The sequence below is a fragment of the Puma concolor genome, chromosome D2, assembly GCF_028749965.1.
Source record: "Puma concolor isolate L17-30 chromosome D2, mPumCon1.1.hap2, whole genome shotgun sequence".
NCBI lineage: Eukaryota > Metazoa > Chordata > Mammalia > Carnivora > Felidae > Puma > Puma concolor.
The window spans coordinates 13,197,013-13,211,716 of NC_141677.1; the positions used below are offsets into that span (position 1 = coordinate 13,197,013).

At 45.2% G+C, this 14,704-nt stretch overlaps 1 protein-coding gene across 5 annotated transcripts in view; it reads left to right on the plus strand.

The window, feature by feature from the left end:
* Window positions 1-14,704, plus strand: part of B3GALNT2 (beta-1,3-N-acetylgalactosaminyltransferase 2) — a 60,586-nt gene that overhangs the window by 42,419 nt on the left and 3,463 nt on the right. For 4 of the 5 annotated variants that reach the window (XM_086679635.1, XM_086679636.1, XM_086679634.1 and 1 more), the window contains 5 exons: window positions 3,150-3,228; window positions 8,931-9,114; window positions 12,299-12,424; window positions 13,004-13,163; window positions 13,778-13,834. In XM_086679635.1, coding sequence (XP_086535761.1) covers window positions 3,150-3,228; window positions 8,931-9,114; window positions 12,299-12,424; window positions 13,004-13,163; window positions 13,778-13,834 — 606 coding nt within the window. Of the gene's footprint in view, window positions 1-3,149; window positions 3,261-8,930; window positions 9,115-12,298; window positions 12,425-13,003; window positions 13,164-13,777; window positions 13,835-14,704 lie in introns of those variants that run through there. The other variant, XM_086679637.1, reaches the window with a different exon arrangement.

The following is a 14,704-nucleotide window of genomic DNA, read 5'->3' on the forward strand; positions in this document are numbered from 1 at the left end:
CCAAGTCACCGTAGTGAAATTGAGCAGCTCCAATGTTCTACGATCGTGTGACCCCAACCAAGTAAATACACAGTTCTGCCTTAGGATAGGTGCCTTTCTATTTTGTCTTAAGTTTATTTATTTTGAGAGGGAGGGGGCAGAGCATGAGTGGGGCAGGGGCAGAGAGGAAGGGAGAGAGCATTCCAAGCAGGCTCCGTACTGTCGGCGCAGAGCCCAGCACAGGGCTCCATCCCACAAACCGTGAGATCACAACCTGAGCCGAGATCGAGTCCGACGCTTAACCGATTGAGCCACCCAGGCACCCAGGATAGGGTCCTTTTTAAAACGTGTGATATATTATTTCTCAATAATTTTTAAGCTAGCGTTCTTGAAGGACACTTGCTCAGTAGTATTTAGAACATTCACTGTCAGCCCACAGTAGGTAGTTAAAACAGCACAGATCGGGGGCGCCTGGGTGGCTTGGTCAGTTAAGCGTCCAACTTCAGCTCAGGTCATGATCTCACGGTCCATGAGTTCAAGCCCCACGTCGGGCTCTGTGCTGACGGCTCAGAGCCTGGAGCCTGTTTTAGATTCTGTGTCTCCCTCTCTCTCTGCCCCTCCCCTGTTCATGCTCTGTCTCTCTCTGTCTCAAAAATAAATAAATAAATAAATAAATAAATAAATAAATAAATAAAGCACAGATTGAAAATAGGAGGGAGCGTTCGCTTTCATTTATAGTGCTGGAATCTCTGCTTTGTGTTTTTCTTTTATTCAGATTTGCTTCAAATTTAAATCAGTGACAGGTGAATTTCTCAAAGTAAATATGGGATGATCAGGTATAGGCAGACCTAAAATGATAAGCTTTCAGTAAACAAGTGGTGTTTGTGGTGGTGTCAGAAACACAGTCTTTCATTCTCCTTGATGCTGTGGTACAAGGATTAGGAAAGTACTGGGCATTTCATTTCAGAAGCTTAGTATATTCTCATTAATGTTAATCTTATTTACGTGAATTAATTCCTGAATATGAAATGAATATTATGTGGTATGTTGTCACCCGTTTAGAAAACCACTCCTGGCCCACCATGAGACTTCTACTCCAGTGAGGAAGAAAGACAATAGATGGACAGATCCACAAATTCAAATATAATTACAGATTTAGCCTTGTGGGTCATGTTTAGGATCTCGTTCTTTATTACAAAAAGTCCTTTGTTTAAGATATATGTTTTATGGAATTTAATCATAGCTTTATTCTTTTCTTACCTTATTTCCAAGGCAAGTGCCTTTAATATGTTGCCTGCTTGGGGCACCTGAGTGGCTCAGTTGGTTAAGCATCTGACTTAGGCTCAGGTCATGATCCCTCAGTTTGTGAGTTGAACCCTGCATCAGGCTCTGTGCTCACAGAGGCTGCTTCGGATTCCGTGTCTCCCTCTCTCTCTGCCACTTCCCCGCTTGTGCTTGCTCTCTCTCAAAAAATAATAGTAAATAAACATTATATATATATGTATATATATATATATATATATATATATACACTATGTTTATATATATATACTATGTTTATATATATGTCATGTTGCCTCCTTTTCTATTTATGAAACTTAAAAATATCCAAAATGTGTTGGAATTCTGTAGTATTAAGTTGGTTACATAAAAGGAAACAGATGACTTCTGAGTTGAGGACTAGGTTCAAATGTAAAGACTCAAACGATCCATGGTGGGGGTACATATAGCTGTAGAGAGCTAGAGAAAGCCTAAACACTGAGCTAACCTTAAAAAAAGTCCAGTAACTTAGTAGCGTGTTCTAGGAAACCCCACGTACAAAATTAAGGTTTTCATCGTAGATGCAGAAAGCTCGAAGCTTCCATGAGTCTTGCTCCCTTGCCAGCAAGTGACAATGTCAGAAACTTTTAAAAGCCAGAATAAAAGCCAAGCTGTGACCTTTTAGGTAGAAGTTCATAAAAAGTACTAAAACAATGTAGGGTACGCGGTGAAAAAATAGAGTCTACTCTGTGTTAGAGTATATAATAGAGAGCTTTCATAGAACTACAAAGCTGGAAACTGTAGCATTCACCTTCAGTGGTTTCCTCCACATGGAACTACAGACCGTATCATATATTAAATGGCAAGTTCCCGCAGTCAGCTCAGGACAGTGTCTGTCTGCGGCCCTAAAACACTGCCCTGTAGCGCACAGCTGCTGAAAGGTCCGTTGGCAAGAGGACCAGCCAGGCGGCCGCCGTGCCTATAGAAGCAGTGCTGTGAACTGGCCCAGGTGGGAACATGGCGACTGCCGGGCGGGGGCTGTGCCACGCAAGTGTGCAGCACGCGAGAAACCCCGCACCCTAGGCAGGGGCATGGGGGGACTTGTGAGGTGGGGAGAGGTAAACTTTGATTAATAAGGGTCCTCCAGGGGCACCTGGGTGGTTCAGTCGGTTAATCATCGACTTCGGCTCAGGTCACGATCTCATGGATCATGAGATCGAGCCCCACACCGGGCTCTGTGTCGACAGCTCAGAGGCTGGAGCCTGCTTCAGATTCTGTGTCTCCCCCTCTCTGCCCTTCCTCCTCTCATGTTCTGTCTCTCTCTCACTCTCAAAAATAAATAAACATTAAAATAAAATTTTAAAAATTTTTAAAAAATAATAAAAAGTCCTCCAGTCCTCAGAGGCAGAAAGGACCGTCGCTGACGGTTGGCACTTTCCACCACATCAGAAATCGGTAGGGCTGCATGTGAACGGTCTGTTTAGAGGGGCTTTTCTCTGCATGGTGGAGCCGAGGTTAAAAATGGGCCTGGGTGCATTTGAATGCATCAGTTTTCCTCTCCGAGAAATCAGAGGTGGTAATAATTTTTTTTCCAGCGGTAGGGTTGGGATGTAAAAGAAGATTGGTTTTTATACTCTTACTGTAGCAAGTTCAAGAGTATGTGGTCCCGTGTAAGTTGGAGTCTGAACACTGTATGGACTGCTATGTGCCCCTGATGTAGTATTGCAACTGGATGACAAAACGAGGAGAATACTGAGGTCGTCCCGATCGTGTAAGTCTAGCGCATCAGCTTCATAGGTGGATTTAGCTGCTGTGGCGTCAATTATCGATTTTGCCAGATCAGTTTTAAAGTAGGAGAAATGTATTTTTAGCATTGAAACGCTGAGCACTTGTGTTCTTGTTTCTTCCAGGCTGGGGAGGGCGCCTTGCCTCATGGATTCATGGAAGGTGTGGAGGGAGTTGCAGGTGGTTTCATTTACACTATTCAGGGTAAGTGGGCTGCTTGAAAGCTGAAGAGGGCCCTGATTCTTATGTACCTAATCTTACTCCATATTTTGACATAAAAGCTGATTTTTTTTTGTCATTAAAAAAAAAAAGCTTTATTGATCTATAATTCACATTCACTTTACGCTTTTAAAGTGGTTTCCAGTGCACGAGAGTCCTGAAGGTGTCTCCACTAACTGCAGACCGTTTCCGTCACTCCACAAAGCAACCGTGTGCCCGTTAGCAGACACTGTCGTCCTCCCCTCCCCTGGCCCCTACCAACCATCACCTGCTCTCCGTCCTTTCTGACCTTAAATGTAAGGATTTATATCTGGGATCTCAGTTCTAATCTATTGATCCATGTGTCTGTCCTTATACCAGTACTGTGCTGTCTTGACTGCCTGGTAAGATGTGATGTCAGAAGTGTGAATCCTCCAACTTTGTTCTCTTTCGAGATTGTTTTGGCTCTTCTGGGTCGCTGCCTTTCCATATGAACTTTAGGATCGGCTTGTCAGTTTCTGCACACAAGCCAGCTGGGATTTTGAAAGGGGTCGCAGTGAACGTAGATTGTTTCGGGGAGCGTTCCACCCTGACATTCAGTCTCCGATCCATGAACATGGTATCTTTCCATTTGTTTAGGTCTTACTAGAGTCCTTTTAGTGGTTTTGTGGCTTTCAGAACACAAGTCTGGCATTTATTTTGGTTAAATTTATTCTTAAATATTCTTTTTGATGCTATAATAAGTGGAATTGTTTTTTACATTTCATTTCTAGATTGTTCATTGGTAACATGTAGAAATACAGTTGATTTTCATATGTCCCTCTCATGTGTTGCAGTTCTGCTGAATTCATTTATTAAGTTACTAGTTTTGTGTGTGCCTTAGGATTTTCCATATACAAGATCATGTCTTCTGCAAAGAGATAGTTTTACTTTTTTTGTTTTTCAAGCTGGATGCCTTTTGTTGATTTTTCTTGTCTAAGTCTCGTGGCTAGAGTGTCTAGAACAGTGCTGAGTAGAAGTGGCAGAACAGACACCCTTGTCTTGTCCCTGCTCTTAGAGGGAAAACATTCAGTCTTTCACCATAAAGGTGATCTTGAAAAATTAGTGGCCTTGGACTTTCTTGGCCCCCTGTGGCTGTCTTTGGTTAATCCTCCAGCCAGGTGGGGACTTCTGCAGAACTGCTAGACCCTGGCCGTAGAGCTGTTGTGGGCTCAGTGCTGCTTCTCCGTCAGAAGGGAAGAAGCTCTCTTCCCCTGACCCAGGCATGGTGCCCTCTTTTGGAAGGGGTCTGTTGGACTCAGCTTCCCCTCCTGCTTCACGGTACACTTTCTCCTCATAACGTGAGTCTTTAAACATACGCTGTCTTTCAGAGTACATGTTTCTCAAATCCTTCGCCTAATAGATCTCATTTCAAGGATGGGTTTGTTAGAAGAACTCCTTTAAGACTTGGGGTCAGAAGCATTCACTTAAAACTCTAAAGGGAACTTGTTATGATGGAGTTAGTGGCTGTGTTTGTCTTGAATGATGCTTATTTCATATCCATCTATGAACTCCAGAGAATTCTATGTCTGTGATCTTTAAGAAAGAAAAACCATTGTTGAGGCAGTTGCTATTGGCCACTGTGCTGAACATCACTTATGGAACAAAGGTGCCTGGTCCTGTTTCTGCCTTGATGTCCCAGAGCTCTGCATACCATGGGTTCCTATAAAAGAATTAGGACCTGGCTTCCCTGAAGGCTCTCAGTGACCGGGGAAAGCAGGGGCCAAATTCCGAGGGGAGAGTCTGTGGGGGACCCCTCAATAGCACGGTGTTCAGGATGGGACAGACCCCCAGTCTGAGGCCTCTGCATGCTGTTTGAGGATGCAAATGGGCTGTGGCTTTTATTTTTCCACCAAACGCATCTTTATTTATAGTGTTTCCTCATAGAAGTAGTTGTATTCTTACATCACCCCAAAGGATAGGCTGGGACAGGTACATAGGTTTGGCCCATAAATTTGCCATTAAAAAAACAGCGATTTAAGGTAGATCTATTTTTAATTTTTTGAGGAACCTCCACACTTTTCCAGAGTGGCTGCACTGGTTTGCATTCCCACCAACAGTGCAAGAGGGTTCCTGTTTCTCCCCATCCTCTCCAACATCTATAGTCTCCTGAATTGTTCATTTCAGCCACTCTGAATAGCACTGCTAAGAATTTACCCAAGGGATACAGGAGTGCTGATGTATAGGGGCACTTGTACCCCAATGTTTACAGCAGCACTTTCAACAATTGCCAAATTATGGAAAGAGCCTAAATGTCCATCAACTGACGAATGGATAAAGAAGTTGTGGTTTATATACAGAATGGAATACTACGTGGCAACGAGAAAGAATGAAATCTGGCCTTTTGTAGCAACGTGGGTGGAACTGGAGAGTGTTACACTAAGTGAGATAAGTCAGGCAGAGAAAGATAGATACCATATGTTTTCACTCTTCTGTGGATCCTGAGAAACTTAACAGAAGACCATGGGGGAGGGGAAGGAGAAAAAAAAAAAAAGAGAGAGAGAGAGGGAGGGCGCCAAACCATAAGACTCTTAAAAAGTGAGAACAAACTGAGGGTTGATGGAGGGTGGGAGGTGGGTGATGGGCACTGAGGAGGGCACCTGCTGGGATGAGCACTGGGTGTTGTTTGACAATGAATTTCATATTAAAAAAATGGCAATTTAAAATTTAGAGATCCTTTCTTAATTCCAGTCCGGAGATTTTACATAAAACTAGGAGACCAGTCTGCCCAGGGAGGTGTCTGCTCACCAGGAAGCTAGTCCAGCCCCAGGGAAAGTTCAGATAAGGAACTCAGGCTGTTTCCTAAAGGGCTGGCACACCATCTGACTTGAATATCTAGCACCTTCCTTTCTTCTACCAGTTCATTCAAGTACGTACTACCAGGAGCCTTTAAAAACCCGTTTAAGGGGCCCCTGAGACTTCTGTCACTAAACTGTTCTACAAGGAGCAGCCACTGTACTCTCGACAAAAGTTTGTCATAATTTTTTTTTTGTCACAGAGGCTAAAGGAATAAGGTTTCGGTGAGGGAAAATTTTTTTCAAAAAGAGTGAAATAACTCAAGTTTTGGGCTAAAGAAATGAAAATGAATAGATTGTCTTCTCCTGTACTTGGTATATCTGAAAATCTGAGTATAAATTAATTTTTAAAAATCAGGATCTAAGTGCTATTCAGAATAGTCACGTGGCACACAGATTCTTAAATTTTGTTGGGTGTTACCATCACTGTCTGGGCCCTACCTCAAGCCACGGAGTTGAAATCTTTAGGATTGGAGCTCAGATGTCTGTGTCCTTTTTTTTTCTCCCCCTAATGTTTACTTATTATTTTGAGAAAGAGAGAGACAGAGCATGAGTGGGGGAGGGGCAGAGAGAGAGGAAGACACAGAATCCGAAACAGGCTCCAGGCTCTGAGCTGTCAGCCTAGAGCCCGACGCGGGGCTCAAACCCATGGGCTACAGACCGCGAGATCATGACCTGAGCCAAAGTCGGACACTCAACCAGACTGAGCCACCCAGGTGCCCCCAGATATCTGTATCTTAACAAACTCCCTAGATAGATGTGATGCTTCCAAAGGCTGAGAGACTCTAAACTCTGTGGTTCTTTTAAATAGATCATCAGGCTTAAAGCACACACAGATCTGTTACTTTGTTATTTTTCAGATACATGCAATAACAAAACGTGATTTGTCCATCCGAAAGGCCTATATTCAATTTCTGCTCTTGCATCATTACAGCCATTCTCCTGTTCCTTCAGTTTTCTGACACTTCACTTTCCTTCCAGTGTTAAATTGTGTATGTTTGTCTTAAAGTTAAAAGCTATTACAGTAGAATGTAAGAGCTGGAGGGGACACAGGGTCATTTCGGCCTGTGTCTCTCAAAGGGCAGAAGTGTGTGTGGTCTGCCCTCGTCAGTTCGAGGAAGACACGTGTTAAAGATAGAGTCTTGGGCCCCACCCCAGACCTGCTGAATCTTCAGGCTTAGGCCTGGGGATCTGTATTTCAGTGAGCGGTCCGACAGTCACTGACGTAGCCTACCTCCTCCTCCTGCCGACGAGACTACAGGCCCAGAAACATGGAGCTTGACCAGCAGTCGGAGTGGCAGAGGCAGAAATCAGGTTCCGACCTCCAGACCCCCATGTGGGCACAGAAGGTGGACTGCCAGACTACTGTGGTGTTTCTCGTTCTCACCCCTCAGCCACTCACTTTGTTTGTCACGAAATTTTCTCTGATTTGATCAAGACATTTGAAAAAATCCTGCCCTGGTAAAAAAAAAAAAAAAAAAATTGCTGCCTGAAATTGACAGAAACGGAGGACAGTCCCTGCCCAGATGTGACAAGTGATTCATGAACTTGGGCGATAGTAAACAAATGTCTTCTAAGCACATTTTTATCATGAGATAAATACACCAAAATACACCAAATACACCAAATACACCAAAAATAGAGAGTGCTATAAGAAACGTCCATGTACTGGGGTGCCTGGGTCGCTCAGTCGTTTAAGTATCCGGCTTCAGGTCATGATCTCAGTTAATGGGTTCGAACCCCACGTTGGGTTCTGTGCCGACAGCTGGGAGCCTAGAGCCTGCTTCGGATTCTATCTTCCTGTCTCTCTGCCCCTCCGCCACTTGCATTCTGTCTCTCTCTCGCAAAAATAAACATTAAATTAAAAAAAAAATCCATGTACTTATTACTCAGAATTAACAAATGTTTATTTTTGTCATATTTGCTTTTTAAAAAAATTTGTTAATGTTTATTTTTGAGAGAGAGGGAGAGAGAGAAACAGAGCACAAGCGAGGGAGGGGCAGAGAGAGAGGGAGACAAAGAATCTGAAGTTGGCTCTAGGCTCTGAGCTGTCCTGTCGGCACAGAGCCCCATGCGGGGCTCAAACCCACGAGCTGGGAGATCATGACCTGAGCCAAAGTCCTACGCTTCACTGACTGAGCCGCCCAGTCACCCCTGACGAGAGTGTTTTAAAATTGATTCTATGGCACCAGATTGTATATATCGATTAGCAATAAATACACCTTTTCCTCAGCGCCATTTTTCAGTGGCATTCATCTCAACATGCAAGATCAGGGTAATTTTTTTTTTTTTTTTAACCCCAGTGATTCCTGAAGACCAGCATCCATCCAGTCTGTTCTAACTGCCTTTTTTTTTTTTTTTTAAATGTTTATTTTCTTATTTTGAGAGAGAGTACAAGGGGGAGATGGGGGCAAGGGCAGAGAGAGACAGAATCCCAAGGGTCCACTCTGGTCAGCACAGAGCCTGATGCAGGGCTCGATCTCACAACCATGAGATCATAACCTGAGTTGAAATCGAGGACGCTTAACCGACTGAGCACCAGGGTAATTTCTTTAACTGCTGTACTCTGTGATGCGGATGGGCCATATTTTCTGTTACCAACAGTGCTGGGGGAACATCCTTGGGAGCACATGAAATACTGCCTCTAGGGCTGGGTCTGAGTGGCCTTTCCCGGTGTGCGCGTCTTCCGCCCAACAGGCTGTATTGCTCTCCACGGAGAGCGCGTGCGCTCATCCCGGGCCGCGAGGAGAGTTCCTATCAGCTACTCTCCGTTAGGTGTCTCGGGGAAGGAGTGCAAGTGCACATAATGTTCCATGTTCTGGGGCTGAAGTTTACAGTGGTGTTTTTCTCCAACTCTCGGCTTTTTCTTTGTAGAAGGTGATGCTCTCTTACAAAACCTTCATTCTCGCCCTCGAAGACTCCTTGACCATATGAGTAATCTCCACAGGGAAGATGCCTTACTGAGGGAGGAAAGCAGCGTCTATGACGATATTGTTTTTGTGGATGTTGTTGACACTTACCGAAACGTTCCTGCAAAATTACTGAACTTCTATAGATGGTAAGTTGTAAAAAACGACAGGCAGGTAGAATTTGTTTTATTGTTCTTTGGGTGTAGAAACAATTTATCAACATTAGACCACTGAATTTTTAAGTTTGTTTATTTTTGAGAGAGAGCGCATGTGCATAAGTGGGGTAGGAGCAGAGAGAGAGAGAGAGAGAATCTGAATCAGGCTCTGCACACATTGTGGGAGTCAACTGATGTGGGACTCAAACTCACAAAACATGAGAATATGTCCTGAGCTGAAGTCAGATGCTTAACTGACTAAGCCACCCAGGCTCCCCCTGAATTTATTTATTTTGAGAGCGAGCGGGCTGGGGAGGGGCAGAGAGAGAGGAAGAGAAAGAGAATCCCAAGCCAGCTCCTCACTGTCAGTGCAGAGCCCAACACGGGGCCCGAACTCACGAACTGCGAGATCATGATCTGAGCCAAAGTCAAGAGTCGGATGCTTAACCGACTGAGCCACCAGGCACCCCTGAATTTTTTTTTTAAACAACCCTAAGGTCCCTGAACACCTGGGATGTGATCTGTTGTATCCTGGTTCTTTGCGAGAACTTTTAAAATTCTGCTGTTTTCTTATTTACATAAGCAGATCCATGACATGAATGATCTTTATCAAAAACAGGGCAAAAGTTGGTTTCATTTTGAGTCATCTGCTCTTGGAGTCAAAATCGGTCCTCTGAGTCACTGTCTTGGTGGTCTCGAGCCAACGTCAGATGAAAATCTGTGAGTTTGAAAATGGGCCCTTTTCAGTTGTGTTCATACCCACCAACCTAAACAGCCCGAGTATAGTTTCCTGAAATCCAGGTTAATGATCTGAATTCTGTTCAGCTGAACATCCACATTATATTTCCATCCTCTTCTCCATGCACTTAAAAACCACTTGCCCCGGGGCGCCTGGGTGGCTCAGTTGGTTAAGGATCCAGCTTCCACTCAGGTCATGATCTCGCGGTTTATGAGTTCAAGCCCCGCATCGGGCTGTCTGCTGCCAGCACAGAGCCTGCTTCAGATCCTTGGTCCTTCCCACGCTCACACATTCTCTCTCTCTCAAAAATAAACGAACATTTAAAAATATATAAATAAAAAGAAAACTACTTGCCCTAATTCCAAAACTTTTATGTAAGATGAAATCCAAACACACTTGGAGTCTGCCATAACTTCCCCAACCTTTCCATATTTCATAGACCTTGGTTGTAATTCCTACCTTAATAATAATAATGGCAATAACAACTATTTTATATATATATATATATAGACAGAAAGGGAGAGAGTTAATATTACTAGTTACTCCAGGGTCCCCTAACGTGTCATTGAGCCCTTGAACACTGTCCACCCTAAGTGCAGAGCTAACACCTGTCTCTGTCTAAACCCATAGTGTTTTCACATCTTTGTCTTTACAACTTTGTCAGTGAGCTTGTTTCCTGGTGAGCCCCAGAGTCTGTTCCTGTCCCCTCTGTTGTCCTGGGCAGAGTGGGAGGTGGTCAAGCACTCTGTGGACACAGTCCCCTAGTCCTGAGGGGGAGACGGCCTGATTTGTTTATGGAAGATGATGTTTCCTAGCTAGGGCAAGTTGGTATAATTTGGGGGTCACCTTGTGGGCAGAGGGCAGATATAAATAAGGGTTGGAAATTGGGGCGTCTGGAATATCAGGGTTTTGTTTGGATAACTAGAGTGAGAAAGAGAACCTTCTTTATTTAGCTCGAGGCCGATAGTAGGGGTTCCTGTGGTAGGGGGGCCAAGGCAAGAATATAAGAGGCAAAGAGAAGGAGTGGAGGTCCAGGAAATGGGAAATCCGGATTGTGGAGTTCTAGGGCTTTCTACAGGGAGCTGATTGACGGTTGTGGAAGTTGAGTTGAGATACCGCTGCCAGTTTCAGCTTTGTCTCCGGTGCTCCAAACAGGTCTCTGAGGTCTCGGCCTCTCCCCTTGGTCATTACTGCCACTGTCTTGGGCCATCGTCTCCACCTGCACCACCACTGATGGGCTCCCGGGGTTGTGCTGGGGGACCCGCTCCCGGCTGCTCGCCTGTGCGCCCTCTTCCTTCTCTGTTTAGTTGCTTGGTCAGTGACCGCAGTGTCCTTTATCAAAAAAGTTCCTCCTAATTAGCAAATAAATAGCATGTGTGCCCGTGCTGCTAATGAGAAATAAACCTTAGAAGCACAGGGTTAAGCAATTTGGTGTGGACCTATTGTTGTTAGATTCACCATTGTTGGGCTTAATGAAACTTTCTCCAGATTTCCTTTCTTCAGATTTCTGTCATTTGGTTCCCTAGCAAGACTCTGGGTATTTTGTTTTGTTTTAATCAAAGATGCATGGGGGTTGGCAGGGTGAGATGAAGTCAGTTTTCTACTTGCCCTCCTATGTCTAGGTAAATGAAGTCACCCTCCTGGGCCTCCTAAAGGTCATTTATAATAGTTTAATAGCTGGAAATCGTTTCCAAGGGGAAATATATTTCGGTGTCATAACTCTATCTTTTAAAAACCATAAAATGTGAGTGCAGCATAAATAGTGGCACAGAACAGAGCATCTTGTACAACAGCATTCTGTGTGTGGGGCCTCGTATGACACCTGTCACCTCATCCTGGGCCCCTGTCGCAAACACACGTTACGAGGTTCGAACGCTGAATGGATTTGGTGGCCTGGCCGGAGCAAGGCCAGTAAAGTGTTGCTTGAGCATATGTTCACTTAAGGCATCTTTTTTTTTTTTTTTAATTGTGTTCTTGTTCTTTTGTTCCTTTTATATTTTTTTATGTCTGTTTATTTGTGAGAGAGTGTGTGTGTGCGAGCAGGGAAGGGGGAGAGAGAGAGGGAGATACAGAATCCCAAGCAGGCTCTGCACCGTCAGCACAGAGCCCGACATGGGGCTCGAATTCACAAACCATGAGATCATGACCCGAGCTGAAATCGAGTCGCACGCCTCACAGAGCCACCCAGCGCCCCTCTTTTGCACCTGAAGTCAGCCTGGTACTTCTCTGTGTTATGCCACTTAGTGAACATCCAGCAGGGACTGCGGTTGGCAGCAACTTTCTGAGCAAATGTTCTCAACATCGAAGGAACAAGAAGCTGAAAAAGTGTACAGGCAGCTCAGGGACAGCTTTTCATTAAAATATTAGCGGTGTCACCGCCTTGGCGTTGCTGTCTCCTTGTACGGACGCACTGACTTCCGTGTTCCCTTTTGCCAACAGGACTGTGGAAACAACCAGCTTTGATTTGTTGCTAAAAACAGACGACGACTGTTACATAGACTTAGAAGCTGTGTTTAATAGAATTGCCCACAAGAATCTGGACGGGCCTAATTTTTGGTGGGGAAAGTAAGTTAAAGCTTGTTAGCCACTTGGCCTTCAGGTACCTGATCCAATGGGATGAATTTATAATGAAATACATAAGCTGTCTTTCACAAGCAAAACATGTGAGCTGGGAAACCCCCCTCCTAGGCTCCTGGGTTACTGTATGTTGTTCACCAAGTAGAGGGAAATTCTTCAAAATGAGAAAGCTCAGGCTCATGTAATGAAGGAGGAGAAACGGTAGGGCTTTTATCCTCGTGGCCCAGAAAGAAGTGGTTAGAATAAATTTGTGACACATTTCTTGAAACTGCCGCTTCTTTAGAATACAGTATGGATTAATGAGGGGTTTTTAGCGTATGTACACAAGATGGTCTGGCACTTTCAGAAACCCCACAAGTGTAACCTTGAGAGAATCCGATAGACCATTCTTTTATACGCCACACCTGCCAGCTAGGGAATTGCTTTTCTTAGACTAAAGAAACACTTCTCATTCTTTCCTCACCTTTACAGCTTAGCCCTCTGTAGTGATAAGAAAGGGGTGCGGCCTCCTAGTGGTAGGACAGGGGTCAGACCAATACGAAGAGACCAACTTGTTTTGAATCTCAGTTTCAGACTGAACTGGGCAGTTGACCGAACCGGCAAGTGGCAGGAGCTGGAATACCCCAGCCCCGCCTACCCGGCCTTCGCCTGCGGCTCGGGGTACGTGATCTCCAGGGACATCGTCCGGTGGCTGGCCAGCAACGCGGGCAGACTGAAGACCTATCAGGTGACTGGGGATTTCTGACCCAAGAGTGTACAAGCTTCACCCAGCCCAGGATTCCATCGCTGACACAGAGCCGGCGTTCCCCAGGGAAAGCATGTTAGTCTTTCTGGGTAGGATTCACCCTCAGAGGTCAGGGATGCAGCCCTCGCCTTCAGATCCTGGCTCTAAATTCTATTCCTAAACCTTTTCTTGAGCCTGCTTGTTTTCAGACTATATTGTCTAAGTATAGTCCCTGGAGGAATGGAGGGCTTGACATTCATAAGAAGGAAGACGATACAACAAGTGTTTGCTTTCTGTTGATTCCGTTGACGGCGGCAATGAACAAGCCTCCCGGCTCTCGGATCCACGGTGTCCTTCACACGGTCGTGCCGGAGGTTTAAGGCCCATGAGAAGGGCGGACCGGCCACTTGCTATATTGTCTCTAGTCTTCTCCTTGCGATGTGCAGTTCATGGCCGCTGGCTTTTACTCTGTGTACGGGTGTTAATACGGTCTTGGCATTTGCTGGTAGAATAACGAGAAAACAAGTAGAAAGAGGATTACGAGAACGTGTGGCATCCCCTTTAAAGATGATACGGCATTTAAACGTTTTTCTTTAAACTTCACGGGGCACGTACAGGGTGAAGACGTGAGCATGGGCATCTGGATGGCCGCCATAGGGCCCGCACGGTACCAGGTAAGCAAGCCTGACGGGGGACTGGCCCCGGGGCACTCGGGAGGCGAAGGTCCTGTGTCAGACGGGCACAAACAGTGAATTGAAGATGATTCACAGAGCTGCACTCTTGATTGGATGCACAGTAATCCACATAGGTTCGCATATAGTATTTTTCTGAGTTTAAACCAAAAGTAAATATTTTGTAAGTTTTCCTACTCGGAGAAGAACTGGGTTTTATACGTTTGGTCAGAAATTCTTTGCCGCTTTAAAACTTAAGGAATCAGGCGCCTGGCTGGCTCAGTCGGTAGAGCATGCGACTCTTGATCTGAAGGTCATGAGTTCAAGCCCCGTGTTGGGCACAGAGATTACTAACAACAACCAAAAAACCCTCAAGGAATCAGCTGGCTTAGGTTTCCAGCAGTGGTGGTTCAAGGACCCTTCAGCCCCTCTGACTGATAGAACTAGAACACTGTTAGGTGTCTTATAAAATAAACTGATCAGTGAGCCAGGAAAAGAAATGAATTTGCAGAGACCAGAACAGAAATAGCCCTGAGAAGACAGGTATAAAGCTGGGGTTTGCCTCCAAGAGTTCTGTTGAATTTTGGATTCTTGCGGCTTCCACTTTGGCCACAGAAGGTGGGCAGAGAAGCACGCGCAGGGTCTGCCGGACACGACCTCTACGTGGCGCCCCGGCCCCAGAGCAGGGCACCCTCGCTGCAGGGGTGAACGGGAATAAACCCCCACCTGCTGGGTCAGCTTTGACAGTCTGTGTCATAGTGAAGCCCAATCTGACTTAACTGAACACTGAAGCTAATTTTCTGTATCTGCTAATTGTACCGTCCGTGGTCTCTGTGGGCCTGAGTCTGTAGTTTGATGTTGCTTATGGAGCTT